This window comes from Primulina eburnea, chromosome 5 (assembly GCF_022965805.1).
Source record: "Primulina eburnea isolate SZY01 chromosome 5, ASM2296580v1, whole genome shotgun sequence".
NCBI classification, from domain to species: Eukaryota; Viridiplantae; Streptophyta; class Magnoliopsida; order Lamiales; family Gesneriaceae; genus Primulina; species Primulina eburnea.
Window position 1 is genome coordinate 3891372 of NC_133105.1, and position 26552 is coordinate 3917923.

Below are 26552 nucleotides of genomic sequence, written 5' to 3' on the forward strand. Positions count from 1 at the left end.
TATAGGTTGAGTTGACCCGTGTCATGAATAAAGATATGCGAAAACTAGTATTTGATTGAATAGTTTAAATTTAACGTGAAAGCGAAAATACGAGTTTATTTGCAGAATTTCACATATTATACGGGCTCAGATGCTTTTCACGAGGTAGGATAAGCTTTTGCTTTAAAAGAAAACGAGGTTAAAGCAAGTTTTGAGGTTATCTTTTTCTATTGAAAAAAAATATATATTAAAAAACACACCATAAATACCCATTCAAATAAAAAAAATTAACATTTGAAATATAATTATTTACTAAAAAATACAAAGAAAATCACTCAAAGTTGAATAGTCGAGTTCAAATGATACATTTGTATCCGGAAGCAGTCTATTCCAATAATTGTAAAACTTAATTTTTATGTAACTTTTGCTTTTTATTGGCCCATAAAAGGAAAAGGAATCTATATATAGCTAACTTACATGCATTTTTCAATTATTATTTTTTTGGAATTTTACGTGTGCATGTTTCTCAAGTAGACGCAATCCCATATATTGCAAATTAATGAGCTTTTGCTTTAAAAGAAAATGAAGTTTAATTTTTTTTTTGGCTTAACTTAAATTGTGTTCGCAAGAATTTATTCTACGCATATTTTCTAAACATTTCATTGGCCAACAAACGTATGCGTAAACTTGATGGAGTTTATATTTTTTTAGTCATTCGAGGGAAGCAAAAATCATACATAAATTTATTTGACCAAGTGTAATGCATGGTAAAGGTAGTTCTGTCTGCATTTGCTTTTTCCATGGGGTTTTCTCTTCATAACTAGGAGGAAAAGTATTAATAATATCAAAAAATATACTTTATATTCATAAATTATGATAACCATAACAAATCAACGACGGTGTTAAGATTGAAACTTGGACCTAACTCAACTCCAATAGCTAGCTCAAGGAGAGAAGATTGTCCAAGCTCATATATACAACTCTCAGGTTATTTATCCAACCGATGTGGGACAATTAACACACCTCTCGGCTCTCTCACGTCCAGGAATGAACATATGGAGCGTGGAGTTTACAAATGACCCAATTATGTGTAGAACGGGTGGCTTATTTATAGGCAGTCTAACGCATAACGATGAAACCCGGGTTCTGATACCATGTTAAGATTGGAAGTTGGACCTAAATCAGCCCAAAAAACTAGCTCAAAGGGGGAGGATTGTCCAAACCCATATATACAACTCTTAGATTATTTATCCAACTGATATGAGACAATTAACAGTTTTTTCACAATATATATTTTGTGTAGTGTTATTTTCAAAAAGAAAAAATCGTCCCTCTAATTTTTAAGTGTTTTTTTTAAAATTATTGGGAGATGGATTTGATATAAATAATTGAGCTATAGTCTCTGATTTTTATGTTAAAGCTTACGTAAATGTACGTCTTTATTCCCATGCCAAAATTGTCTTATCATGCAAGGATCCACGCACTATCTATTATTGGCTTAAATTTCCCATGACCACAACAAATTACGAAATCAAAATGTTCTTGTGTCAGAAGCACGACCAAGTACGTACGAGAAAGAAACTTAAAGATAAAAACATTAATAAAAATGATTGGCATGCAAATTCTGTTCCTGAAAATTGATGAAAAAGAATTCTTCGACTTCTCGTGTTCATCTTTGACTGCAGTACCTCTCCCCCTTCCGTCTTTAAGTGGGTGTTAGGGAGCAAAAATCGATGATTTTGCAACGTTGGTTTCTGGGATTTTGAACACTTTTTGGGGTTTCGAGACTGCGAGAAATTTAATATATAATATTTTGTCGTAACAAAATTAACTAGATTTGTTTTTTAAGACAACTCGGGACCCAGAATCTCATTATTAATCATTAATCAAACATTTATAATGCTGATTTCCATATATTCTAGTCTCTAGACCATCAGCACAAGAAGATACACTAAAGATTTGGAAATTCTTTCAGCCGTGACATAGATTTTGTGAAAGGTCGAACAAAGGAAGGAGTACTGACAATTTAACTAATATTAATTAGGATATAAACCAAATTTTGGTCAATTAGAGGACTAAAAATATACAGAGACAGGCTTATTGAATCAATTTTATAGTTTTTCATCAAGTACTTACTGAGTTTTCAGCTAAAAGATTGTTTGAAAAATCGGAATTTGGGTGATGCAAATTGGTATGTTTACGGTTTTAGGTTCTCTATATTTTAAAATTTTAATTTTATTCACTATGTTAAATTTTTCTGCAATTTTGATCATTTTTCCAATATAACGATTTGGCATACATGTGGCGTTTACGTGTGCATGCAGTGCCACATCAGTGTTTTCGATGACAAATGACTAAAACTCAATTCGATCTGGCATTATAGATTATCAAAATTGGAATGATACAAATACATAGGAACGAAATTGACATTAATTAAATATTCAAAAAACAATAAACCAAATCAGAACACTTCTAATTTTGTAGCAATGCATGAAATAGATGGAGTTTGGAAAGCATGATATTATAAAAGTTGAGAATCTACTATCAAGAAACATGTTGGTTATCTAGCTTTGGATCATGTATCTTATATTTTGTAATAGCATACAGTTGTAACTTGTACTAAAATCAAGATACAGATGAAAATTTAAAAACTGATAATGAACCTAAAATTTCTAGGGTTTCTCCAGACTTATCCCTACCCCATATGTGGCAGCTGGGAAAAAAACAAGAAGAAGAAAAAGTAAATTATGCATTATGCATCCATTAGGGTTTATTGGGTTTTCAATTTTGTCAAATCAGTACGTGTAAATATCCTACTGAAGCTTTTAATTATGGAGTGCTCAACCTGGTCTTTCAAGATTAGTTTGTAAAGGCTCAATTGCCTGTGGAAATTCTGAAGTTGGAAAGCTCATGAGACCAAGTGGATGAAGTTCCATTCCACTGATTATCTTTAATTCTTGGCAAGACCCCTTCTGTTAACTGTGCCTTGAGCTCCAAATTTTCTTCAGTTTTCATTGATCCCGTCTGTGTTAGCATCGAACTAGAAAGTCTAGACCTTACCAGATGGCCCGTGTCACTGCCTTGGAATTGGTACAGCTCCGGCGGAGACGGGTCCAAACCTCCCAAGAAAGGGAATTGCTGCACCTGCTGCAGCCGCCATGGCTCAACTCCGCCGCCACTGGATGAAAGTGAAACTGCCACACCACCAAATATACTTCCCAACTGAAAATTCATGTCATCTGTGTAATAATTAAAGTCCATGTGATGTGTACTAAAGTTTCCAGCGAGTTGATTCATGGGAGAGGTGATGCGTGGGGGCGGAAGCAGAGGCATGGGGCCGGCTGGGCTGCTGTTGGAAGAAATAGTATTGCCGGTGGAGCTTGAGCTGGTTAGCTGCCTGTCGCTGCCCGCTGGAGATTTTGAACTTGCGGGTTTACTCCTTTTGTTCCTACGGCAGCCTCCCCCTACGGGAACGCTTCTCAACGCCCCGCCTCTGGTCCAGTACCTTCTGCACGTCTTGCAAAAGTGGCGAGGTTGAGAGAGACTATAGTTGTTGAAATAGCAAAACTTCGTGTTTACTGACTCGCAACGGGGGCATTTCATGGAGGATTCTGGCACCGGGATGTTGGCCATCCGGGCTCTTTCCGCCATGGAGCCTGGGCGGATGGACTCAGGTCCTCCGGCGCCTCTATGCGATGACACAGGCGGCGGCGCCGGCTGTGGTCGTGGTGGGAGCAGAGGATTTGTGATTGTACTTCCGACTACAATTTCATGGTATTGTTGCTGCCAAAAACATGAAAATGAAAATTCAGGTACGAGTATATCAAACAAATTATATATAGAGGAAACAACATGAAAAGGTTTGAGAATATTATCTATATATCTTTTAGTTATTATTTCCCTAATATATATAATCATCACCTGCTGCCAGTTAGATGGATCAAGATTATAAGCTGCAGGAATGGAATAAAAAACCATTGTTGTATAAATTCTTTAGCTTTTGTCAGGAACTTGGTTGTGTGGAGATATAATGGGGAATCAATGGAAGCTCGAAAATGACAACATTAAAATAATCGATTATACATGATTGGGACGTGGAGTGTAAATCACAAATGAAATATTATATGCATTTTAATAAGGTTGTACAATTCATTATCAGATTAAGTTTTTCGTGAGATGATTTTACGAATCTTTATCTGTGAGGCGGCCAACTCTACTGATATTCACAATAAAAAATAATCTTTTTTCATGGATGACCCAAATAAAAAATCTGTCTCACAAAATATGATCCGTGAGACCGTCTCACACACGTTTTTGCCTTATTATTATTTGTGACAAATAGAATAAATTAAGAAATATGTAGAAATAGATATACGTACAATATAAATACTGTTTCGAGGATATATAGATATCCTAAATTACTTAACCTTTAAGCAGCTTGTCTTGGTGTGGTGCCACAGCACGTTTGGTATGAGATTGCATGAAAAAAAGGCGACGATTTGGTGCCTAATATTTTATAGGAGACTTTTTTTTTTAATTTTATATTTAAAAACTACATATAATAATGTTTGACACAGGCGCGTTAAGCAAACGGAAATGGAATAATTAATTAATTATTTAATTCTGCTGAAGCTTTTCGGTAGAAAAGAAATCATTTCATCTTAAAATAATTATAATGTTCGGTTTTTTTTTTAAAAAAACAACAATTCTTGTGGAAAGAAGGTGGTCATTCATTCTTGAGTAGTTTGTCTCAAAAACTCTGATTTTTTAAATAAAATTTGTTTATTTTCTTGTGTGTTTTAATTTGATCAAATTGATTTTATTTTTTTTGTGTTTTTTTTTTAATATTTTTTCCGTTTGTTTGTAAGGGTTAGGGATTTTTTGTGGTTTGATGACATTATTATTATTTTTATAGAAGAAAATACATTGGGGAAGCCACTAATTAAAGGTCATTAACAGGGCTTTAAAATATCACTATCTTATAAGACAAAAAAAATTTCTGATTAGCGATAGAAATTAAAACCGTCGCTAAAGTCATTATATGTTTTCGAAAATCATCGCTAATTAGCTACAGTTTTGAGTAGATAAAATGTTGCTAATTAGCGACGGTTTTTATATTAACCGTTGATAGTTATTAAAAAAAATTAAAAGAAAATTAAAATAAATTAAATCATAATTTTTTCGACAGGGTTGTGAATAGTTGTTGCGTGGATAGTTACATTGATCAAATATTTTTTTATAAAATAATATCCCTTAATACTTGGGTTGAAAAAAATTTGATCGAGATTATTAACCAAAATTTACCATTGCTTTGTTGCAGCATTGTAATTGCAGTAGTGGTCTTTCATAAAAGGGCACGTTTACTCGAGGTTGAACTAGAGGCGTCAACAATATCTACTTCTCAAATAAGTTAGTTTATGTGTTCATGAAAATAAATTTAACAATTAGTTTGGATATTTTATTTTATTTTATCAAAATACTATATTAATTTAAAGAATTTTTTTTTGATTATGTATGCTCGTCTGTTTGTGATTTTTATATTTTTTTTTGCAATTTTAGTCTTCTTTTTTACGTAGCATTGACGTGTGTAGTGTTACATTAACATATTAACATTACTGATGAAAATGACTAAAATTAATAAAAATCGGAAGACATTACTAAACCGGCAAAAAAAAAGAGTTTTCCTTTAATTTAATTTAAAAATTGTTCGAATTTGTTCAGATAAAATTTCACAGATGTAGATACTTAAACGGAAACCACCTGGATTCAGAAAACCAGTCCTCAAACAAATACAAGCATTATTTACATTGTTTTGATCGAAAATTTTCGGGATCAAGAAGCTCAAGCACAAGTTTCTCCAATCTTTTCGAACTCAAGGATGGCCTAACGACATCTGAGCTCCCATAGACCATACAAGGGTCTTTGTTTATCCCAAATGTCCCCGAACACCAACCGCCAGGGGTTATTCTCTCAGGAGATCTTTTCAGCAGCTCCTTATCAATTCGGTCGAGTAAACGGTCATTCTCAGAAATTTGATGAGCAAAGGGGGCTCCACTCTGGACCATATCATCAAACTGTTTGACTGTTAAATTTGAAGGCTGTTCCTTCAAAGGATCGTCCCATTTTACGTAATGCAAGTCATTGTTCACTGTTGTGTTCTGATAGTCTTTATGGTTACACATCACCGTGTGGAAATAGCCCTCAGGGGACGAGAGGAAGTTTGTGTAGTACATAAGAAGAGTGCGTGGAAGGTTATCCCAACCCCAAATGCAGAATTCAAGAAATGGCCTCGTGAGAATCACATTTGACGACCCTGAGGAAACGAGACAGAATTGAACAATTCTTAAGTCTGCGATTGTCACACGTGTAAGTTTATAAGTATCTACTACAACACAACCATAATAGATTATGCATTAGAAAATACAATCTCTGTATGCAAAGAGGAAACACACGTAGGAGACGCACCGGTGAATAACTTGAAAGAAGCAGGGATTGATCTTCTCTCTTTAGCCCAGAAAACACCAGATCTCTTGGAGTGATATAAGCCAGGATCTATTATTATAGGCCGAGCTCTTTGTTGTCTGAAGACGGCACCAAAAAAAGGTTTTCCAGAATTAACGCCATCTATTCGAAATGAAAAATCATTGTTTGCAGACAGCTTACAATACTTTGTGTAAACAAGTTGAGGGATTAGATGGGGGCTCACTCTTTCCAACCTAAGTCACTAGTATGCTCAAGGAAGTTAAGATCTCTCGGCAGGTAAGAGAAGATATGTAGGATGTCTGGAACAAAGAAAAGTAGCATGTCAGAAGCTGAAATAATTGGTATCTGGGGGCCAAAAGGAAGCAGAGAGCAAATATAGCAAGCTACTTTACTTTCATGATGCAGACGACGGAATTTAAATTACACAAGTTTTCTATTAAACGAATAATTCAAGGTAGCTCGCTTCAGTATAGTTCAAGTTCAATTTCTGAAATTCTAGCTCAACAATTCTCAAATTTTATGTCACATTACAACTTTACAATATAATTTGATGTTTTTTGTATTTCATCTTTTCATTATTCTTGGTCTTACAATAAAGTCACGTCACTCCCTAGAACCATCAGGGAACGACAATATTTAGATCCAACCGATTTTCTAATTTAGTCTCAGTCAAACCAACAAGGGGCAAGGAAATTTCATGGTGTTTCCAAAGGGGTGCAGGTTCATTCCATTGACTTATGGCTAACTGAAAAGAAAATACACATCTCATAGTAAAGAAGCTCCCTTTTGCTACGTCTTCCGTTTATATCAACAACAGTTCAAATTGTTGAACAAGGTATCCCACATATAACTCCGGGATTTAGTTATTCAACACATTTAATCCACCTTTACCACCAAGAACTGAACCTTTTTTTGCCCAAGTTTTCGACTCATCATACATAGCAGCAACTTCGAACGTAACCATTCCATTAGAAGCGGTTCCGGAGAATTCATCAAATATCCCCGGATAGCCGGGGGTGGGTGGGGGGGGGGGGGAGGGGTGAGGGTGGTTCTCATATAAAGGGGGTGCATAGAGATATTCATACTAGAATCACATAAAGAAAACCAAAAGTTTTTTATTGAGACAGTAAGACCGCTCCCTCTCCTCCCCAGCTTGTTCATACCCTGCATTCAAAGTGTCCTCATTGCCACTTTCAACTACATCAAGTCGATGATCAAAGGTAACGAAATTCGATTCCCAATCTTCGCAATAACACACACTGCAAAAGATAATTAATTACCACATCCCCCCATCACAGAAAATCAATTTTGTAATTATTAGCAAATTAGAAAGATAATGAAACTGTGATAGAAAATGAGCTATGTAACGAATAAACAATAAAACCAACCATCTTGAGGCATGAGGGGGTAATCCGAAGCCCCGAGATTAATAAACCAATCCCAATGCTTCGCCTGCTTCAACAGAATAGCAATCCCATGAAGCGTGGAAGCCATCATCGTCGGCCCCTTTGAAATGAGCAGATTACCCTTCCCTACCACCATCACATTCTTGAAATCCCTCATCGCCGCTTCGGACTTGGCGTACTTGACAAGCTCGAGCCTTTCAACTTCAGATGCCTCAAAATCGAGATGGAGCAAGTAGTGATTCCGTGGATGGTACAACGCCTGAAGCAGCCTCTTCATTCTCATGCCGTCTCCACTTGTACCCGAGATGAAGTAAGCGAGCCGGGGCAACCCGGGTAACACGACATCATCTTCTCGATTGAGCGAACCTATGGAATCCGGGTTGACTGAACTCAAACCAGAGAAAGATGAATTACTGGGTTTGGAACTGGATAAAATTAGAATGAAAATCAGTACGATAACCGAAATGGAGATCAAGATTATCGGTGCTGAGCATTTTCGGGTCGAAACAAATCGGAATCGAGCTCGGTTCATTAATGGGTTCTGTTTTCTTGAACTAATTTTGGTGTTTCTGCTTCAAGATTATAGTTTGAATCGATGGATGATAATTGGCATCATGCGAAGAACATAGTCCATCGTCGTTGAGATGAGAAGGTGAAAGGTTAAGACAAAGTAGGTGACAAGGAAGAAAGAAAATTAGGGAGCATTCAACGGTAGGAGCAAATATAAATGGTTATTATTTTAAGTGGTGTCATATGAGATCGTCTCACGAATTTTAATTTATGAGACAGATCACCTTATCGATATTCACAATAAAAAATAATATCCTCGCATAAAAAATATTATTTTTTCATAGATAATCCAAATAAAAAATCTATCATCACCAATATGACCGTCTCACACAAGTTTTTGCATATTATTTTTAATCAAAAATATATATAAATGGTTTTTATTTTTTATAGGATTGATTTGTTCGAAACCGTAGAAGAAAATTCGTATAAAATTAGAATTGAAAAAATATTTCCAAATTATGTCTACCATGTATTAAAAAATCCGATACAAAGTTAAATTTGGAAGGAAAAATCCATTTGAAAAGGAATTGAAATTCACATTTCAAATTATATTCGATGTTAAGTATAATTTATACCCATTTGAAAAGGAATTGAAATTTACATTTCAAATTATATCATCAATGTTAAATATACTTTAAACCAATTTGAAAAGGAATTTAAATTCAAATCGTAAAAGATATCAGTGTTAAATATACTTAAACTAATGAATATTATTATAAATTCACTAATAATAATAATAATAATAATAATAATAATAATAATAATAATAAATGCAAATAGACCAGTAAATTCAACGTAACAATTCGCCTATCAAATACACATCCAATTACCATGCCTAAAAAGTAATAATAATAATTTTTTTTTAAAAGTAAAAGATTCCCCGAACTTGCAAAACAAAATTCCATCCTACGAAAGTCAATGGCGGAATCTAAAACATAGACAAAATCCTCGACAAAAGAAAATCAGCCAAGTATTTTATTTAGTCCACTTCTTCAATTTTTGGACCAGCGCCACTTCCCCCAGGAGCAGGGACATCCTCATCATCCATAGGAACACTTGCACCACCACCCGCACCCTGGTACATTTTCGCTATGATTGGGTTGCATATACTCTCCAGTTCTTTCATCTTGTCCTCGAATTCAACAGCTTCTGCAAGCTGGTTACCATCGAGCCACTGGATGGTCGAGTCGACAGAATCCTCGATCTTTTTCTTGTCAGCTGCAGGTATGTTGGAGGCAATCTTCTCGTCCTTCACAGTGTTCCTCATGTTGTATGCATAGTTTTCTAACGTGTTCTTAGCCTCAACTTTCTTCTTGTGCTCTTCGTCCTCAGATTTATACTTCTCTGCTTCCTGAACCATTTTCTCTATTTCTTCCTTGGAGAGTCGGCCCTTGTCGTTGGTGATCGTAATTTTGTTCTTCTGCCCGGTGGTCTTGTCTTCCGCAGACACGTTGAGAATGCCATTGGCATCTATGTCCAAGCACACTGTGATTTGAGGAACTCCCCTGGGAGCCGGAGGAATGCCAGAGAGCTCAAATTTTCCCAGCAAATTATTGTCTTTGGTCCTTGTTCTTTCCCCTTCGTAGACCTGAATCAACACACCAGGCTGGTTGTCTGAATAAGTGGAGAAGACCTGCTCTTTTTTGGTGGGGATGGTGGTGTTTCTTGGAATCAACACGGTCATCACGCCACCAGCAGTCTCAAGGCCAAGTGAGAGAGGAGTGACGTCCAAAAGCAAGAGATCTTGGACCTTCTCGCTCCCCTCACCGCTCAAAATAGCAGCTTGTACTGCAGCACCATAAGCAACAGCCTCGTCAGGGTTGATGCTTTTGCAGAGTTCTTTCCCGTTGAAGAAGTCCTGCAACAATTGCTGGACTTTGGGAATTCTAGTTGAACCACCCACAAGTACTACATCATGAACCGTGCTCTTATCCATCTTAGCATCCCTCAGACACTTTTCAACAGGTTCCATACACTTTCTGAACAAATCCATGTTGAGCTCCTCGAATCTGGCACGGGTAATAGTGGTGTAGAAGTCAATACCTTCGTACAGAGAGTCGATCTCTATGGTGGTCTGGGCGGTGGATGAAAGAGTTCTCTTTGCTCTCTCACAAGCAGTCCTCAGTCTTCTAAGAGCCCTCGGGTTACCAGAGATGTCCTTCTTATTCTTTCTCTTAAATTCTTGAACAAAGTGATTTACCATTCTGTTGTCAAAATCTTCCCCACCAAGATGAGTGTCACCAGCAGTGGCCTTCACCTCGAAAATACCCTCTTCAATAGTCAACAGAGATACATCAAAAGTACCACCACCAAGATCAAAAATCAAAACATTCTTCTCGCCAACATTAGTTGCCTTCTTGTCCAGGCCATAAGCAATGGCGGCAGCTGTGGGCTCGTTGATGATACGCATCACATTAAGACCAGAAATTACACCAGCATCCTTTGTGGCTTGGCGCTGGGAATCATTGAAATACGCTGGAACGGTGACAACTGCGTTCTTCACAGATGAACCTAGGTATGCCTCAGCAATTTCTTTCATCTTAATCAAGACCATGGAAGAGATCTCTTCTGCAGAAAATTGCTTATTTTCTCCCTTGTAGCTGACCTCAATCATAGGCTTATCCCCGGGTCCAGCAACGACCTTGAAAGGCCATAACTTGATGTCGCTCTGCACAGATGCATCGGAAAATCTCCGACCAATCAACCTTTTAGCATCTGTAAGAGAAGTAACAACAAAACGCTGTGATAAGCATAAACTCTCCAAATAAACGTACAATTTGGCAATGAAAATAGCAATCCAAAAAAAAAAACATCCATAGTCTATTAAATTTCCCCATCGGCCAAAAATGAGGGAGTACCAAAATGTCAGGACCTGCCTTACTCACGTAGATAGGAATTTAATTAAAATCAAGAAACGAAAAGGTAAAAGAAGCTCCTCTTCAAAATTCAGACAGGCCCGAAGTTCATATTACACCGAGTGAAAAATAACACAGGCAGTTAAGCGTGGAATTTATGCCTAGAACTTCTATCTGACGAATAATTATCATGGTTAAATAACATATAAGACAGTGAACCGAGTGTCAAAGGGAAAAAAGATGCAGGCTCTGTCGCATAGTTACACGTAGAAAATTGAGTGTTAAAGCAAAAATAATTGATAATAATTTACTCAACGCAATAACACCGCAAGAAAAGCAATAATCAGCAAAACAAATTATTATAAATGCGAAATATTCTTTCAATTCAATGTAAATTGCTTGCCCACAAGCATGCAGGATCCATATAATTCATGACGTTTCATATTTGTGTCAGCGCGATTAATCTAATGGGCAGCAACGGCAGCCGAAACAAGATTATAGATTCGTTGTTAATTTGTTCTCGATTAACATGAAGCCAGAATTCAGCTGAATAAGGTAACGCATAAATATTCGCAAAAAAAGGATAATAACAACACGCAACAGGTCTCCCACAAATCCCCGAAAAAGAAAACAGATATAGCAACGAAAACTAAACGAGAATCGAAAAAAAAAAATTAAGCCTATAGTCATATACTTCTAAACAGTAAACAGGAATACAAATCTCACCAAAAACAGTGTTCGTCGGATTCATGGCGACCTGATTCTTGGCGGCGTCACCGATGAGCCGTTCGGAGTCCGTAAAACCAACGTAAGATGGCGTTGTTCTGTTACCCTGGTCATTGGCGATGATTTCCACGCGGTCGTGTTGCCACACACCGACGCAAGAGTACGTCGTTCCTAGATCTATGCCGATCGCAGGACCATCTCCTTTTCCCGTCATTGATGCAAGCTTATACCCCCTTCAAATTCAATCTGGAAAGTAAAATCGTCGAAACAAAAGAAAAACAGGATAGCACACGGAGCTAATTGGATTGATGAAGTGCGAGAATTGAGAGGATATATATACTGGTAGGAGCGAATGCTTCGAGTAGTTGGTTTCCGCGGTTCGAGAATGTTCGAAATTTTAACAGCCGTTGGATCGATTACGAGAAAAAATGTTTGACGGTTCTTAGATTCGCACGTTTTCTCCCATTAACGTTTAGCTGCCGACCAGGTTTAATTTTTTTTTTATTTTGAAAATTAAAATTATAAATATTTATATGAGAATCTTCTAGAATGAATTTTATGCCGACTAGGTATCAGTCTCATACTGCATTTGTTTCCCATTTTATATATATTATATACATATTGTATTATTAAATTGGTAAAAATTAGTATGAGACGGTTTCACGTGTCATATTTTGTGAGATAAATATCTTATGGCAAAAACTTGTGTGAGACGGTCTCACGGGTCGTATCTGTGAGACGGATCTCTTATTTGGGTCACCCATGCAAAAGTATTACTTTTTATGCTAAAAGTATTACTTTTTATTGTGAATATGGGTAGAGTTGACCCGTCTCACAGATTATGATCCGTGAGACGGTCTCACATAAGACCTACTCATATCTTATTTGGGTCATCCATGAAAAATCATTAGTTTTTATGATACTAGTATTATTTTTTATTGTGAATCTTGGTAGTGTTGACCAATCTCACAGATTAAGATTCGTGAGACTGTCTCACAAAAGACATACTCTATTAAATTTGAGATAATTATAATAACTAATTTTTAATATCATTGTCTGTTTAATAATTATATATATTAATAAGATGTTAAAACTTTAATATAAGTCGCATGTGGTTCAACGGATATAGTTTTTGTTTTCTAAGCTAAGTTCGTGGAGTTTTTCTTATCTCTTTTTCGTATTTAATTTTTGATTTATATAACAAAATTGTAGTGTACTCACTCACTCACTATTTTTTATAATTATATTTTGATTATAAATAAATATAAATCAAATAAATTATAAAAATATTATAGAAATACGAAACACATAGATCGATTTACTAATCTATACTATTTTATACTATATTATTAAATGTGAGGACATGATAATAACTACCTAGAGTCTAGAGAAGACACCAACTTTTTTTCCCAATTTTACCTTTATATGATATTGATATTACATTTTTGTTTTGTTTTTTTTAAAAAAAAATTCAACACACACTTTTATTTTAATTTTTTTTATTTCAAACATTCAATATCAATTTAGTCTCTCTATAATTTGTCAAATTTACTTTAGTCCATCGATAATGATAAAAAAATTGTACACATACGCATCGCATGTCCAGAGTAACTAGTATATACGAATGAGGGGGGTGTTAGTATAACTAGTATACGACCCAAATATGGGCAGAACGAGTGACCGAACTATGAACAGTCCAACACATAACGATGAAATCTAAGCTCTGATATCATGTTAAGATTAGAACTTTGGACATAACTCAACCCCAAAAGCTAGCTTAAGAAGGAAAGAGAGTCCAATTCCATATATACAACTCTAACAGATTTTATATAACCGATATGAGACGACTAACACTTGTCACACACATTTGGTGTGATTGTGCGGTTCATTTCAGAAATCGAACCTTTCAAACTAATATGCTTAATATTCAAATAAAAATGTAGAATCTAGGGTGATGTTTTTGTTCCCTCTTATTTTAGCTTCCACGAAAAATTTAAATTTGTAGTTTCCCCTCCGGAAAACAATCCAATCCACATTTAAATTACTGACCGTCGATTACACCTCAACAATCCCATAAAAACAACGCGGATCGCTATTACTGACCGTCGATTACATCTCAAGATCTAACGGATCTCGCTGATTTTCACCTCTTATATAATCCGATCCCCGTTTCCAACTGATGACAGCTCCACATCCTAGTTTATAAGATACTCGATTCCTGAATCAGAAGCAGAGGAAATGTCTGGACGTGGCAAGGGTGGCAAGGGTTTGGGAAAGGGCGGAGCTAAGCGTCATCGGAAGGTGCTTCGTGACAACATTCAGGGCATCACAAAGCCCGCCATCCGCCGCCTGGCTCGTAGGGGCGGTGTCAAGCGCATCAGTGGCCTTATCTACGAAGAGACTCGTGGTGTATTGAAGATCTTCCTGGAGAATGTCATCCGAGATGCTGTTACCTACACAGAGCATGCTCGCCGTAAAACTGTCACCGCCATGGATGTCGTGTACGCGCTCAAAAGGCAAGGCCGCACACTCTACGGATTTGGTGGCTAGGGTTGTCACAGCGGGGCGGAGTAAAAGGAAAAGGATATGTAAAGAGTGTGAGTGGTATCTAATCTGAGTTAGTTTTGTGGTAGTTGTCGTTTTGTTATGAAATAATGTACTGAGATCTCTATTGGGTCTGTGTTCTTGCTTTGTTTTCAAATTCAATTAATGGGATCGTCATCAGTTGGATTAATTTGTATTTTGAGATTGAAGAATGGTTGCAATAATATTGAAATATGCATTTTTGAATTACTCTTCCGAGAATGACTTTTTTAGAGGCTCTGAAAAGGGTGATGTTTTTCTTGGTTGCATTTTTTATGTCAAGTTTCCCATTTCATTACTAAAATCTTGCGAACCGTAAGAGTGAAATTGGATGTTAGTTTTTACATTACTAAAGTGTCTTCAACTTAGTTCAAAAGCTATAGCTGTAAAGAAATGGCATTACCACTTCTGTTATGGTTGAAATCTTTTGTAGGATTTAAAAAAACTGTTGTGTTTTGACCTGGATTTCACTGGCCCTAGATGTTAAATGGAGGAAGCGGTGGGACACACAAAAGTCCATTAATTTCCTTGTGGGTTCTTCTATCATTTGTGAGTTTCGTTGTTTTCTTGGTGCTGGTGACTAATCCATCAATGAAGTGAGTGTGAAAATATATATCTAACGAATTATATGTATATATATATATATAAGATAATATTTTTTTAAAATAATATTTTAAACTTTTATTTGATTATAACATTTGTTTTATCAGTATATCATGAAAGTTACATTCATAAATCTATTGAATATATTATAATATTATGAGGTTTATCTCGCAACGTATATCATGAAATTAATTAGAAATTATAATAAATATTCTAAACTCGTTTCTAGTCAATTCAGTTGTCTAAAATAAAGATAAAGTTCGTTTGAGTTCGAGACTATCATCTGTGGTATATATGTCACGTTTCATTAGTAAGAGCATGAAGATGTTCATTTATACAGATAAATGCTCATTGGACTCTCTCTTGGATTTTCAAGTGATTATCTCTTATCGAGTGATTGGTCCACATTTATGGTTGTATACTATTAGTCTTTAGATCATGACAATATGAAGGCTGTAGATTGTATAACTCCACTTTGACTTGTTACCGACTCCAAATGACTCATTAGGTGTCGATATTGACTGTAGTTTCGACATACATATGAGTCGATTCATTGTAGTCACAGATTCACAACTTATCTACGAGTGTGAATATCTTATGTGATCTGCTGAGTTAATAGTGCAAGAAATCTATAGCCAAAGTAATACACGTGTATTATGAAAAATGTTTAATTAGTTGCACATACAATACCACTAAGATTATTTAAAAATACATTACATTGTTATCGAATTCGTTTACAACTCTCGATATACCAATAAATTTAGATTTGATCGAGATATATTTGTTGTAGGGATTGTATTGTACTTTATCATAACTTCTGGTTCTTGCAAGAATTGTAGTTATACTTAGGAATTATAGGGTGATAATACTGTTAAACGTTCTTACAATATCTTAAGCATCCAACTACCTGCTAACTGACTCAACGTAGTTTGCTTTCTAGGTTTATTTTCACTCATTACAAATGCTATACAATTGCATAAAAACCTCTTCATATAGTTGCTCCGAGATTCTGCTACATCAAAACCGGCATCGTTTCAGTCTCCCGGCTGATCACCCGGAGCTCGGCCCTGTCGGTGATTTATTGTCCTAGGGTGGAGCCATCGTCTCCTTTGTACTGGCGGTTCAAGGCAACCACCGGTTTTAAAGATGTATGTAGGTGAGGGTGGAACCAGGTATAGGGGAGAATATGAGATACCGAATAAGAGGTATAACTTGGAGATATGATCGGGGAGTGATGATTGAAAGCATGGTCCAAGGACAGAATAATTAAACGTGTAAAGTATTTTAACGTGTAAACATGTATGTTCTTGTGATATATACTCGATCTTATCCTTCTGGCAGTGTCTTGAGCAATGGTTGATTCAATGACGACATACTTTCAAGTTTGCCAATGTTCGAACCCACGTGATAAATCATATATAATTCATTGTAGGTCATTGGAATATCTACTCCTATGAGTAAAGTTGAAAGATTGATCAACGAAATTTACTAGTACTAATCCATCTTTAAATATTTATGACAGATATTCAGATTAATATTTTTAAAATAAAAGTACCCAAGAACCCTAATTGAAACATTGATCAGCTTTGCTCATCCTCAATCTCCCATAATCCCAAGGCTCTGACAAAACAAGCCGAGCCTGCGACAATCATGGCGGCGAATATCGGCGGGATTATAACATCCAGTTTAGACTTCTTGGATAGTTGAGACCGGAAACAAAAAGTCTCCGACGGGATATCTAACGGAAGCCGGACGGAGCTGGCCACTCCACCACAGTAAGCGGAAGAAGTAGGGCTGACAACTGAAACAAAAGCCAATTCTGGCAAGAACGCCGCCACTGCCACTGTCACCGTTAAGAGTGCCGTCCAGGTGGTTGCATACAGCAGCACGGACCATCTCGGATGAGAAAATCTTCGAAGCAATGAGTTCAAGAAACTCATGAAACCGATCGTCAATATTTCTGATCAATATATGTTCTTCAAATATTCTCCTCTTTCAATATTATCTCAAAGATATAGATCGAATACAGATCGATCGGAAGAGGTTGGACTTAAACCTAATATTAACTAATGATTCCAACTAACATTACGATGTTTGAAGATTGAAAATTATTATTGTTATTTTGAGTTGGTTATTGTGTTTGTGGTGAAAATCGTTATCAATTCACCAACTCCTCATCAACTGCCCAGCTGGCATTGATAGTTCTTTAAAACGGAAAATGATTCTTTTTTTAATAATATGTTGAATTTTAAGTTTTAGTCATTTAATTTATCAAAACTTAATTTTACTCCACTAAATTCTAATTTTCAACTATTTTTGTCCAATCATTGATATGACATCTGACAAGTAAGAAATTTTCGATGTCACATCAACACTTTTCAACATCATATCACTATTTTTTGATGTCATGTCAAAATTTTTCAATGTCACATCCATAATTAGATCAAAATAATCAAAAATTAAAATTAGTCGTACCAGCCAAATAAAACTTTGAAAAATTAGGAGACTAAAACTAAAAAAATGAAAAAATTAGTGGGGGAAAAAACTATTTTACCTTGTTTAAAATGTACCTAAAAATGGAAATGAGTTATTTTTTCCACTAAATTAAGGTCATCGTAAATTCTTTCCCAATAAATTAACATTCATTTTCATTTCTCTAAATTATTTCTCAAAATACTTTTGCAAAATACAAAAAGGAAACCCAAACACTGTAACGGCAGATGAAGTAGTTGGAGGAAATTCAACAAATGATTAGTCCTATTCCCTTAAGGTTACGTTTAGTATGAGAGATTAGGTGAGTTTATGGTTTTTTAACCCACCTAATTCATGTTTGATATTATTTTTATTTAACCAAGTAATTTATCTGAGTTGGGAAATATCTTGATCTTGTGTGTTCAATTATGATTCGACTTTTTATTTTTCATAGTCAATTCTTTTAAGGAGCTGGTTGTTTTGAATCGTACTTGGTTTGAAATTTAAACATACATACATATTAATTAAATTAATTAAACTAAACAATAATTAATGATAATGCCACCCACCAATTTAATCCAGGGGACCCTCCTTCTGCTTCCCATGTTTTGGCATTTACAAGTCGAATCATATAATAAACATGGAATTAGTGGGATGTCTATAATTGATGCGACGACACGACACCATATATATAATCATGTTCGTTCACCCTTTAAATATATTAAAATTGTACATCCATTAGATAAATATTAATACCTCAACGATGATCACAAATGTAGACGTGATATGCTTAACTATATCAAAACTGTACATCCATGAGATTTACCCCGATATTGAGCACAAATGTGGTGTATATATTCTACCCAAAATTAAAGCAAACAATGATGTTTAAAATGCGGTGCACTTTTCGAACAAAACTTATTTCAGTAATAAAATATATATCTGTAATAATAATAATAATAATAATAATAATAATAATAATAATGGAGGGAGATGTGTCCAATGTAGAGTCATGTGATTTGATTCTGAAATTGTCCCAAAGAGGATGGGTAGGTGGCCACCTCTTTTATTCATTTGTTGACCAAATTAAATTCCTAACAAATCCCCATATTAGTTTACTGCCTTAATTTTTGCACCTACATTATTGCTTCGAAAGTGTTCTTTCTTTTTCTTTTTTAAAAAAAGATATATAATATAATATACTGTAAGTCTTTATTAAATGAATGTTTTAATGATAATATAAAAAATTATTTAGGTAATGTGAAATATGATAGGACAAAAACTGTGTGAGACGGAGATCGTATTTTTGTGAGACTGTTCTCTTATTTGGATCATTTATGAAAAAGTGATCCATCTCATAAATAAAGATTCAGGATACCGTCTCACAAGAAACCTATTCATATGAAAATGGTAAATAAATGGATCGAAAGAATTTATTGAATCTTAATTATATAGTATATCATGATACCTTTGATCTAAATGAATATCACGATTTAATTAATTGGGAAGAACAAACTCATGAAATAACTTGAAATTTGGACTCCTACAATCCTCGCACAGTCAAACTACAAGAAATGAAATCACCAAATGTAATGCTAAAAAAAAAAAAAAATTCACCAAATATAGATAGATATTCATGATTATCCTATTAAATTATATATTAAATGGAATCAAACAGCTTTAATCTCAGATCGCATGCACAGCTAGGGGGTGGAAGAAACTTTACTACCCTTTACTAGAACGATCGGGAAACGGCATTTGTACCACCGGCTTGGGAGGAGCTTGCGTCGGCGGAAAGTGGGTCGGTGGAGGAGCTTGAGTGGCGGAAGGCGGCGGATGCCTGACCTTGCTTTCTCCACCTGAGGTGTCTTCCGGAAGAGGGTCGGAGAGGTTGTCCGGCAGCACAAATACACCCTGCGACGGCCGGCGCTGGTGGCGGTGGGTCCTCTGTGACATTGAATTGTCAGTACGGTGTAATAATGGAGGGTTTGGGGTTGGAATGTGGGGGAGAAGAGGTGGGTTTGGTGGGGTTTATATATTTGCATTACAAGGTCAAAGATTATCCATTCACATTGGGATTCCAATGCATTTATTATATGAAATTATGTAAATCTAATCCAAATCATGGCCATAATAATTAACCATTAGTTACTCTAAATAGGATTTCATTATTCTTTTATTATATTTTCCAACAATCATATAATTTGTGTTAAGACAAAAATTTGTTTGAGACGGTCTTACGTGTCGTATTTGTGAGGCGGATCTCTTATTTGGGTCATCCATGAAAAAGTATTACTTTTATGTTAAGAGTATTACTTTTTATTGTGAATATCTGTAGGGTTGACCTATCTCACAGATTAAGATCCGTGAGACGGTCTTACACAAGACGCACCCTTGTGTTAATTATTAAAGGTGTGATTAATTATCCATAATACGAATGATTGGGTTTATCAAATTACCTAATGTATTTATGCATTTTGTATATTTGGTAATCCTCACGTCTTATTAGCGTATACTTTCTTGATGTCTTTTTTGTTTCAGACTCAAATCCTACTAGATATTTGAGTTATAAACTATTTTATTCATCTTTACATCGTATATACTTTTATCATCTTATCTCACATGTTAAACAATGTTTTAAATCTATTATTTTTAATAACTTTTCCTTTTAACATTGATATAATTTGATATTAAAAGATACTATACATTATTTTATATAATAATAAATTCACATGCATGGATTGTGTGTGACATTATTAATATAATTAAGGCTAGACATGATCCAAATTCCAATGTATATTTATAATGAAAAATAATATTTTTGAAAAAAATTATATATTTCTATGCATTGAGTCGGGTAAGAGATTCATTGTACAAAATTTATTTATGAGACGATCTCACATAAATTTTCGTATATAATTAAAAAACTAAAAGTGTTTTATTATTGTTGGTCGCTGCATAGATTTTGATGCACACATGTCATGTGGTATTTGACGCTAATTAAGGTTATAATAAATTAGTTTTAGAAAGTGTTGATCACGTTATGTGTAAATAATACATCACAAATTCATAGGAGAAAGTATCATATGTCAATTATTTGAGATGGATCACCGACCTGATTCAATTTTTTAAAAAATATTATTTCTATGTCGAAAATATTATTTTTCATTGCAACTCTGAGTAATACCAACTCGTCTTACATATATAAAGACGCGAGATCTTCTCATAAGAGTCCTACTCATAACATATCACGTGCATGCCAAATTCATAATAATGCTATAAATTTAAAATTTGATACATACAATTAATAATCAGAAAAGGATATTCATTTTATGCTATCATGTGGTCTCTTGTTGTATTTGTGTGTTTTTAAAAATACAAATGTATAAAATACTTTTTCTTTTTAATTATTGAAAAATATTAAAATTATATAGCTAATTTAGTACACATAAATCATAACAGAAGTTATTACATTTTAATATTTAAATTATGATTTTTAATTCATTTATGCTCATTTCATATTCTAGACACAAAAGTTTATAAGAAAGTATACACATATATATATATATATATTGTTTTTTTAAAATTAATGTAAATTTTGTTACTGTTGATTCATTCTGGGCCCAAATAGAAAGCCCGTATGATATGATGAAGTAATAGAAATACGGGATACGGTAAAATTTAAAATTTACCGTAGATTCGTGAATTTGACTTGCAAAATTCCGTACAAGATTCACAACACACTGTACAATGCTCGTGGTGCAGCCCTTGTGCTGGTGGGTTGTGGCCGAAAAGAGCTTAAACCCTAAAATTTCCTTCACAAATCCTAACTGCAACTTAAATAATTTCTGGAACAATTATTTCAGTTAGTTTATTAATAAAAGTTATACCCCCATTTTAGTTGATCCGCGTCAACAATGGCTTCGTATATTCCTCAACATGTCTGCATCAGATCCTCAGCACACAATGAACCAAAGGTTTGATCTTTATTTTATTTTTTTAGAATGTAGTGTTTTTAGTTGGTTTTCTGCCAGTGATTAACTTTACTGAACGTTAAAGGATACTTTCTGACCCATGAACCAATTTCGAAAGGTTACCAGCTTAATGCTGAAACAATTTTTTTTGTAATTTACTCTGGGAGTATAAGTTGTGTGGATTTATGGCGGTGTAAGTTCTAACGTTGTGTTAAATTAGGATTAGCTCATTTGGATGGAGTTAATGTCGGATAGTATCTGGGTCTGAGCCTGAGCTTTTAGGGGCTGTTGGATTTCATTATTAAACGCGCCATTTTGTTGATTTGCAATTGAAGAAATCGTGTTGTGCAGGTATTTTGCATGTCAGGCCATTTGAGAATGAGTTTTAGAGTGTTTGCTGCTTCATCTATGGCAAAGGATGTGTCAAGCTACATACCTGCAGCACCGATTTTGTTGCCTGAAGGGCCCTGGCAACAGGTTGTCATTAACATATTGAAATTCGTCTCTGGTCTATTTAATTAAACATGATCTCACAGCACTTGGAATTTTAAGCATTACTTACTTATTTTTTTCAACATTTATGGTATTTAAGTATAGATTCCAGGAGGAGTTGCAGCTGCAAAAGGTTTCAAAGCTGCTGGAATGTATGGTGGATTACGAGCAGTTGGAGAAAAGCCTGATCTTGCATTGATCACTTGTGATACAGATGCCATATCGGCAGGTTGGTTTCCTTTGTTAGAGAAATTAACTTGCATTATTCCAATCAAAGTTGTGTGTGCGAAAAATGCACATGCACAGGGATCATTGTCAGAGATTTTTTGTGTCATGCTTTTGACAAACGTTTTGTTTTCTAGGGGCGTTCACCACTAACGTGGTTGCAGCTGCACCTGTACTATACTGTAAAAAAGCATTAGATGACTCCCCAACGGTATGTTAGGGACACAATTTTTTATCCTTGTCATGCGATCGGCTCAAAAGTGAGTTTAGTTCAGCAGGCATGGAAAACTTTAAGTACCATTTGCATCAGATAATGTTAGACTGCTGAAATGATGTGAAAAACTGCGTGACTACTAATCTCTTGAATTCAAGTGGAAGGAATAGAAAGAAATGGTTATGTGCATAAATTTGAGAGTATGTGAACTCTTGGAAACGTTAGAGCTATTTGCTCCAATTGCCGATTTATTTTGTCTATCCAGAAATTAATTTCTTCCATGTTATTCCCAACACTTCACTTGATGGATGTCTCTATTCTACTTCCAGGCTCGTGCAATACTAATAAATGCTGGTCAGGCAAATGCAGCTACGGTAAGTTTTATTTTGGCTGGTTATCATCTGAAAGTGGACATGGAATATCATTTTTTCTGTGCATGCTTTTATCATTATACTTATATTTCTTGCTAGCTAGTATTGTCATGTTCAAAGAAACTTTTATGCGATGGAGCTAAGATACCTTACTTTTTATGTAGGGGGATGCTGGTTACCAGGATGTTCTAGATTGCTCTCATGCCCTTTCCGAGGTATGAATTTTTAGAGTTATTTCCAGTTAGAGGAACCAAACATTTTTTGTACCTAACTTCCTATTAACTGCAGTTGCTGCATTTGAATCCTTTCCAAGTTTTAATTGAATCTACTGGCGTAATTGGTCAAAGAATCAAGAAGGTGATTCTTGGTCATCAACATGGTCTTGTTCAACTGAACATTTGGAACATGAGTAACATAAATAACACTGTTTTTGCCACATGTAGGAAGCTCTTCTCAAGGCTCTTCCAAATTTAGTTAATCACCTTTCATCTTCTGTTCAGGGGTATTCTTCTGATTGAATGCACCACCTTCTCATCCTATAATTTATCTCTTTTTATCGAGAAGTTGTATTTTGCGCGTTTATTTTTTTACGCGGATGTTAAGCTGACTGCTATTGTCGACCAAACTTCTCTCTATTTATCTTTTCTCTCAAACTTATCATAGAATCCACACCATTTCATTTCTTGTATTTTATCTTATTACTTTCTCTATATTGATCCTTTCTAGATTTATAATAGTAAATATTGTTATTGGATAAATAGGGCAGACTCAGCTGCTGTAGCAATAACTACAACTGATCTTGTGAGCAAAAGTGTCGCAATTGAATCTAAGGTGTGTGCCTTCTTTTTGTCCATGCAAGTGCATATTTAGATAACAATTTCAATTGTATTCGCTTATCCAACATTTATTTCTGTACTGAACTAATCTCCAGATCAAGGATGACATTCATTTCTTTTTGTTTCTCATTTACTATCTCCTAATTCCAGTTCAAGACTAACATTGGAAGTCACTTCTTTCTATCGCTTCATTTTATTACTAACTGGACTTTGCTTGTATGTTAGGAACTGAATACAACTATCTTTATAGCTAATGTAATTTCCTTCAATGACTGAAGAGTTGTTCTCCTCTCCCTATGACAAAAGTTTTTCATGCTTCTAATTGGTAAGTTTACTGCATTTAGATCGGAGGAAACTGTGTAAGAGTAGGCGGTATGGCCAAGGGCTCCGGGATGATCCACCCAAACATGGCAACAATGCTTGGTGTAGGTTGCTAATATTATTTTGACGTTATCCAAGAAATCAGCATCAATTATCCAATACCCGTGATTCTAACTTTTCAGGTCATTACCACTGATGCTTTGGTCACAAGCGATGTTTGGCGAAAGATGGTACTTGTTGCTGTGAACCGTAGTTTTAATCAAATAACTGTAAGTATCATCGTCCTGGTGTTATTTACATATATCTAATGATATAAATTATGAGCATTTGTTGCTAAACTTTTTATGGATGATAACCGTGCTTCTCTTGAGTACCTGTGTTAGTTGTGTCTGTGTGCATCCATTGTCGATGTTGCCCTTTCCACTGCCCTCTATCATCATTCTGGGATGTTTATTTGGCAGGTAGATGGAGACACTAGTACTAATGATTGTGTCATTGCTTTGGCTAGCGGTCTTTCGGGAGCAAACAATATTTCTTCTTTACAAAGTCCTGAGTCACAGCATCTGCAAGCATGTCTTGATGCTGTAAGTTTAATTGATTTAAGCAGTTTCAATTAATAAATCATACGCAATGAGATTGGTCTGTAATGTTTCTACCATGATCTTTTGTTTAACAGTATTTATTATGTATCAAAAGACCTGTATTTGGTGATACTGCGAGCTTGTGAAAGTAAAGGCATGCCTAACGTGGAATAACTTGCAACAATTAAATTTCATAGACGGCATGTTAGCGTAGAATAACTTGGTAACAATTAAATTTCATAGACCGCATGTGTAACATGGAATAACTTGGTAACACTAAATTTCATGGACTAATGTCATGTACTAATTTTGACTTCTTTGGTAGGTGATGCAAGGCCTTGCAAAATCAATAGCTTGGGATGGTGAAGGAGCGACATGCTTGATTGAGGTGTGCACCTCTGGCAACAGAATTTTTGACATTTTACAACCATAACAATCCAAATATATGTATTGCTCTACTTACATGTTGAACGTGCTGCGAGTTCTACAAATAAAAGTGGGTGTTGGTTCGACCGACAGCACCAGAGCATGATTGCAAAACGGTGGATTTGACTTGATTCTGTATGCAGGTCAAAGTAAATGGAGCCTACAGTGAAGCGGAAGCAGCTAAGGTTGCACGATCAGTGGCATCTTCTTCATTAACCAAGGCATGATTCAGTACGATATGTCAAATGTTTCAAGCATAGTAGTAGCTATATCTTTCTTCTGGGCCTATATTTTGCTCTGTGATGTATAGGCTGCGGTATATGGGAGAGATCCAAACTGGGGTCGAATCGCTTGTGCTGCTGGTTACGCAGGAGTTCCTTTTGATCTAAACAAACTCCAAATATCTCTTGGGAATATTTTGTTAATGGATAATGGCCAGCCGCTGCCATTTGACAGGTATGCTAATCACTTCAAACACTGATCTGGACATTGAATTCGACCAGGCAAGAGGTCTAGTTGGATCTGACTATGATTCAATTCGGAACATGTTTTCTATTTCCATATGAAACAAGATTACCTGAACCAAAATCAGTAACCATTTTGTGGTTTTGAAAAACCGAGAATTGATGGTTCGTCCACATTTCTATAAATTGAAAAATTGGAACTTGAAGCAAAACTGTAAGCTCTCCTCCAAGTTCTTGAGATATGAGGAACAATTGACTTATACAAACCATTTCTTTTTTATTTCCCTTCCCAATTGAATAGTGAAAGATTCAAAATAGTTTATGTTAATAATCTTAAATAGTTAAACCTGAATAGTTTTTCTTTAGATGGACGGGCAAGCTGCTTAATTTTTCTGATAAAATCAATTTGAACAGAAACATCTCCAAACATCAATCCTTTGCTAATTTGCAGGACTGCGGCTAGTAATTATCTTAGGACGGCGGGTGAGAAACACGGGACCGTTCTAATTCAGATATCTATTGGTGAGTTTCAGAAATATGTTAGAAACCATGAGTGTCTTTTTGAATATTCATATGGTCAACTGTGAACATACATATGTATTTCGACAGGTGATGGTCCAGGAAGTGGGTTGGCTTGGGGCTGTGACTTGAGCTATGATTATGTGAAAATTAATGCAGAGTACACAACGTAGCTAATTTGTTTAAAAACTTTTTTCGCAAGTGAATTAGCTGAAACTCTTCATGTGTTTTAAATGATTTTATATGCATCTACATAAAATAATCTTAAAGTTAAAATTCCCAAAATCTTGATATGTTTTTTCCTCTTCCCATAGCACATAAAAAACATTTAAAAAATTCAAAGATTATGCGCAAAAAGAGAGTGAATGAAAAGCTAACCTATCTTCGCTTGCTCTTCATATTGAATCTTGGATGTATTAAAGTATAAATATAAATTGTAAAAAAATTATAAA

General features: G+C 35.2%; 6 protein-coding genes across 7 annotated transcripts; 2 read left to right on the forward strand and 4 right to left on the reverse strand.

Annotated features, from left to right (window-relative positions):
• Positions 1-2513: 2513 nt before the first annotated feature.
• LOC140831622 (dof zinc finger protein DOF3.6-like) lies at positions 2514-4072 on the reverse strand. The gene is made up of 2 exons (XM_073195363.1): positions 3901-4072; positions 2514-3762 (listed from the first exon to the last, which is right to left on the reverse strand). Exons 1-2 carry the CDS (start codon positions 3955-3957, stop codon positions 2854-2856), a joined length of 966 nt encoding a protein of 321 aa, XP_073051464.1. The 5' UTR covers positions 3958-4072; the 3' UTR covers positions 2514-2853.
• A 1583-nt stretch (positions 4073-5655) lies between these two features.
• LOC140832452 (beta-glucuronosyltransferase GlcAT14C) lies at positions 5656-8589 on the reverse strand. The gene is made up of 4 exons (XM_073196486.1): positions 7851-8589; positions 6686-6761; positions 6445-6560; positions 5656-6292 (listed from the first exon to the last, which is right to left on the reverse strand). Exons 1-4 carry the CDS (start codon positions 8398-8400, stop codon positions 5778-5780), a joined length of 1257 nt encoding a protein of 418 aa, XP_073052587.1. The 5' UTR covers positions 8401-8589; the 3' UTR covers positions 5656-5777.
• Positions 8590-9205: 616 nt separating this feature from the next.
• LOC140832453 (heat shock cognate 70 kDa protein 2-like) lies at positions 9206-12326 on the reverse strand. Its single transcript, XM_073196487.1, has 2 exons — positions 12020-12326; positions 9206-11153 (listed from the first exon to the last, which is right to left on the reverse strand). The coding sequence occupies exons 1-2, from the start codon at positions 12231-12233 to the stop codon at positions 9418-9420; spliced, it is 1950 nt and encodes a 649-aa protein (XP_073052588.1). The 5' UTR covers positions 12234-12326; the 3' UTR covers positions 9206-9417.
• Positions 12327-14197: 1871 nt separating this feature from the next.
• Positions 14198-14812, forward strand: LOC140831623 (histone H4). The gene has a single exon (XM_073195364.1). The coding sequence runs from the start codon at positions 14258-14260 to the stop codon at positions 14567-14569; it is 312 nt and encodes a 103-aa protein (XP_073051465.1). The 5' UTR covers positions 14198-14257; the 3' UTR covers positions 14570-14812.
• Positions 14813-16156: 1344 nt separating this feature from the next.
• Positions 16157-17477, reverse strand: LOC140831624 (uncharacterized). Its single transcript, XM_073195366.1, has one exon. It carries the CDS (start codon positions 17143-17145, stop codon positions 16786-16788), a length of 360 nt encoding a protein of 119 aa, XP_073051467.1. The 5' UTR covers positions 17146-17477; the 3' UTR covers positions 16157-16785.
• Positions 17478-21395: 3918 nt separating this feature from the next.
• LOC140832454 (arginine biosynthesis bifunctional protein ArgJ, chloroplastic) lies at positions 21396-26379 on the forward strand. Of its 2 annotated transcripts, none has more exons than XM_073196489.1 (17): positions 21396-21654; positions 22003-22128; positions 22249-22372; positions 22506-22579; positions 22912-22956; positions 23118-23168; positions 23242-23310; positions 23397-23455; positions 23715-23784; positions 24134-24214; positions 24293-24379; positions 24572-24694; positions 25017-25079; positions 25261-25338; positions 25428-25573; positions 26033-26103; positions 26191-26379. In XM_073196489.1, exons 1-17 carry the CDS (start codon positions 21595-21597, stop codon positions 26271-26273), a joined length of 1410 nt encoding a protein of 469 aa, XP_073052590.1. In that variant the 5' UTR covers positions 21396-21594; the 3' UTR covers positions 26274-26379. The 2 variants fall into 2 exon arrangements, with proteins under 2 accessions (XP_073052590.1, XP_073052591.1); XM_073196490.1 differs by having other exon boundaries at positions 21632-21654; positions 22244-22372.
• Positions 26380-26552: the final 173 nt, after the last annotated feature.

Excerpts from the sequence above, each read along its gene's own strand:
- LOC140831623 (XM_073195364.1), top strand. The coding sequence starts at position 14,258 with ATGTCTGGACGTGGCAAGGGTGGCAAGGGTTTGGGAAAGGGCGGAGCT.
- LOC140831622 (XM_073195363.1), bottom strand. The coding sequence starts at position 3,957 with ATGGTTTTTTATTCCATTCCTGCAGCTTATAATCTTGATCCATCTAAC. Across the intron at positions 3,763-3,900 it reads ATCCATCTAACTGGCAGCAG|CAACAATACCATGAAATTGT; the intron begins GTGATGATTATA and ends TGTTTTTGGCAG.
- LOC140832452 (XM_073196486.1), bottom strand. The coding sequence starts at position 8,400 with ATGAACCGAGCTCGATTCCGATTTGTTTCGACCCGAAAATGCTCAGCA. Across the intron at positions 6,561-6,685 it reads AGTGACTTAGGTTGGAAAGA|ACAACAAAGAGCTCGGCCTA; the intron begins GTGAGCCCCCAT and ends TGCCGTCTTCAG. Across the intron at positions 6,293-6,444 it reads TTCTTTCAAGTTATTCACCG|GGTCGTCAAATGTGATTCTC; the intron begins GTGCGTCTCCTA and ends TCGTTTCCTCAG.
- LOC140831624 (XM_073195366.1), bottom strand. The coding sequence starts at position 17,145 with ATGAGTTTCTTGAACTCATTGCTTCGAAGATTTTCTCATCCGAGATGG.
- LOC140832454 (XM_073196489.1), top strand. The coding sequence starts at position 21,595 with ATGGCTTCGTATATTCCTCAACATGTCTGCATCAGATCCTCAGCACAC. Across the intron at positions 23,785-24,133 it reads GTGTCGCAATTGAATCTAAG|ATCGGAGGAAACTGTGTAAG; the intron begins GTGTGTGCCTTC and ends TACTGCATTTAG. Across the intron at positions 24,215-24,292 it reads ACATGGCAACAATGCTTGGT|GTCATTACCACTGATGCTTT; the intron begins GTAGGTTGCTAA and ends CTAACTTTTCAG.
- LOC140832453 (XM_073196487.1), bottom strand. The coding sequence starts at position 12,233 with ATGACGGGAAAAGGAGATGGTCCTGCGATCGGCATAGATCTAGGAACG. Across the intron at positions 11,154-12,019 it reads TCCGACGAACACTGTTTTTG|ATGCTAAAAGGTTGATTGGT; the intron begins GTGAGATTTGTA and ends CTTCTCTTACAG.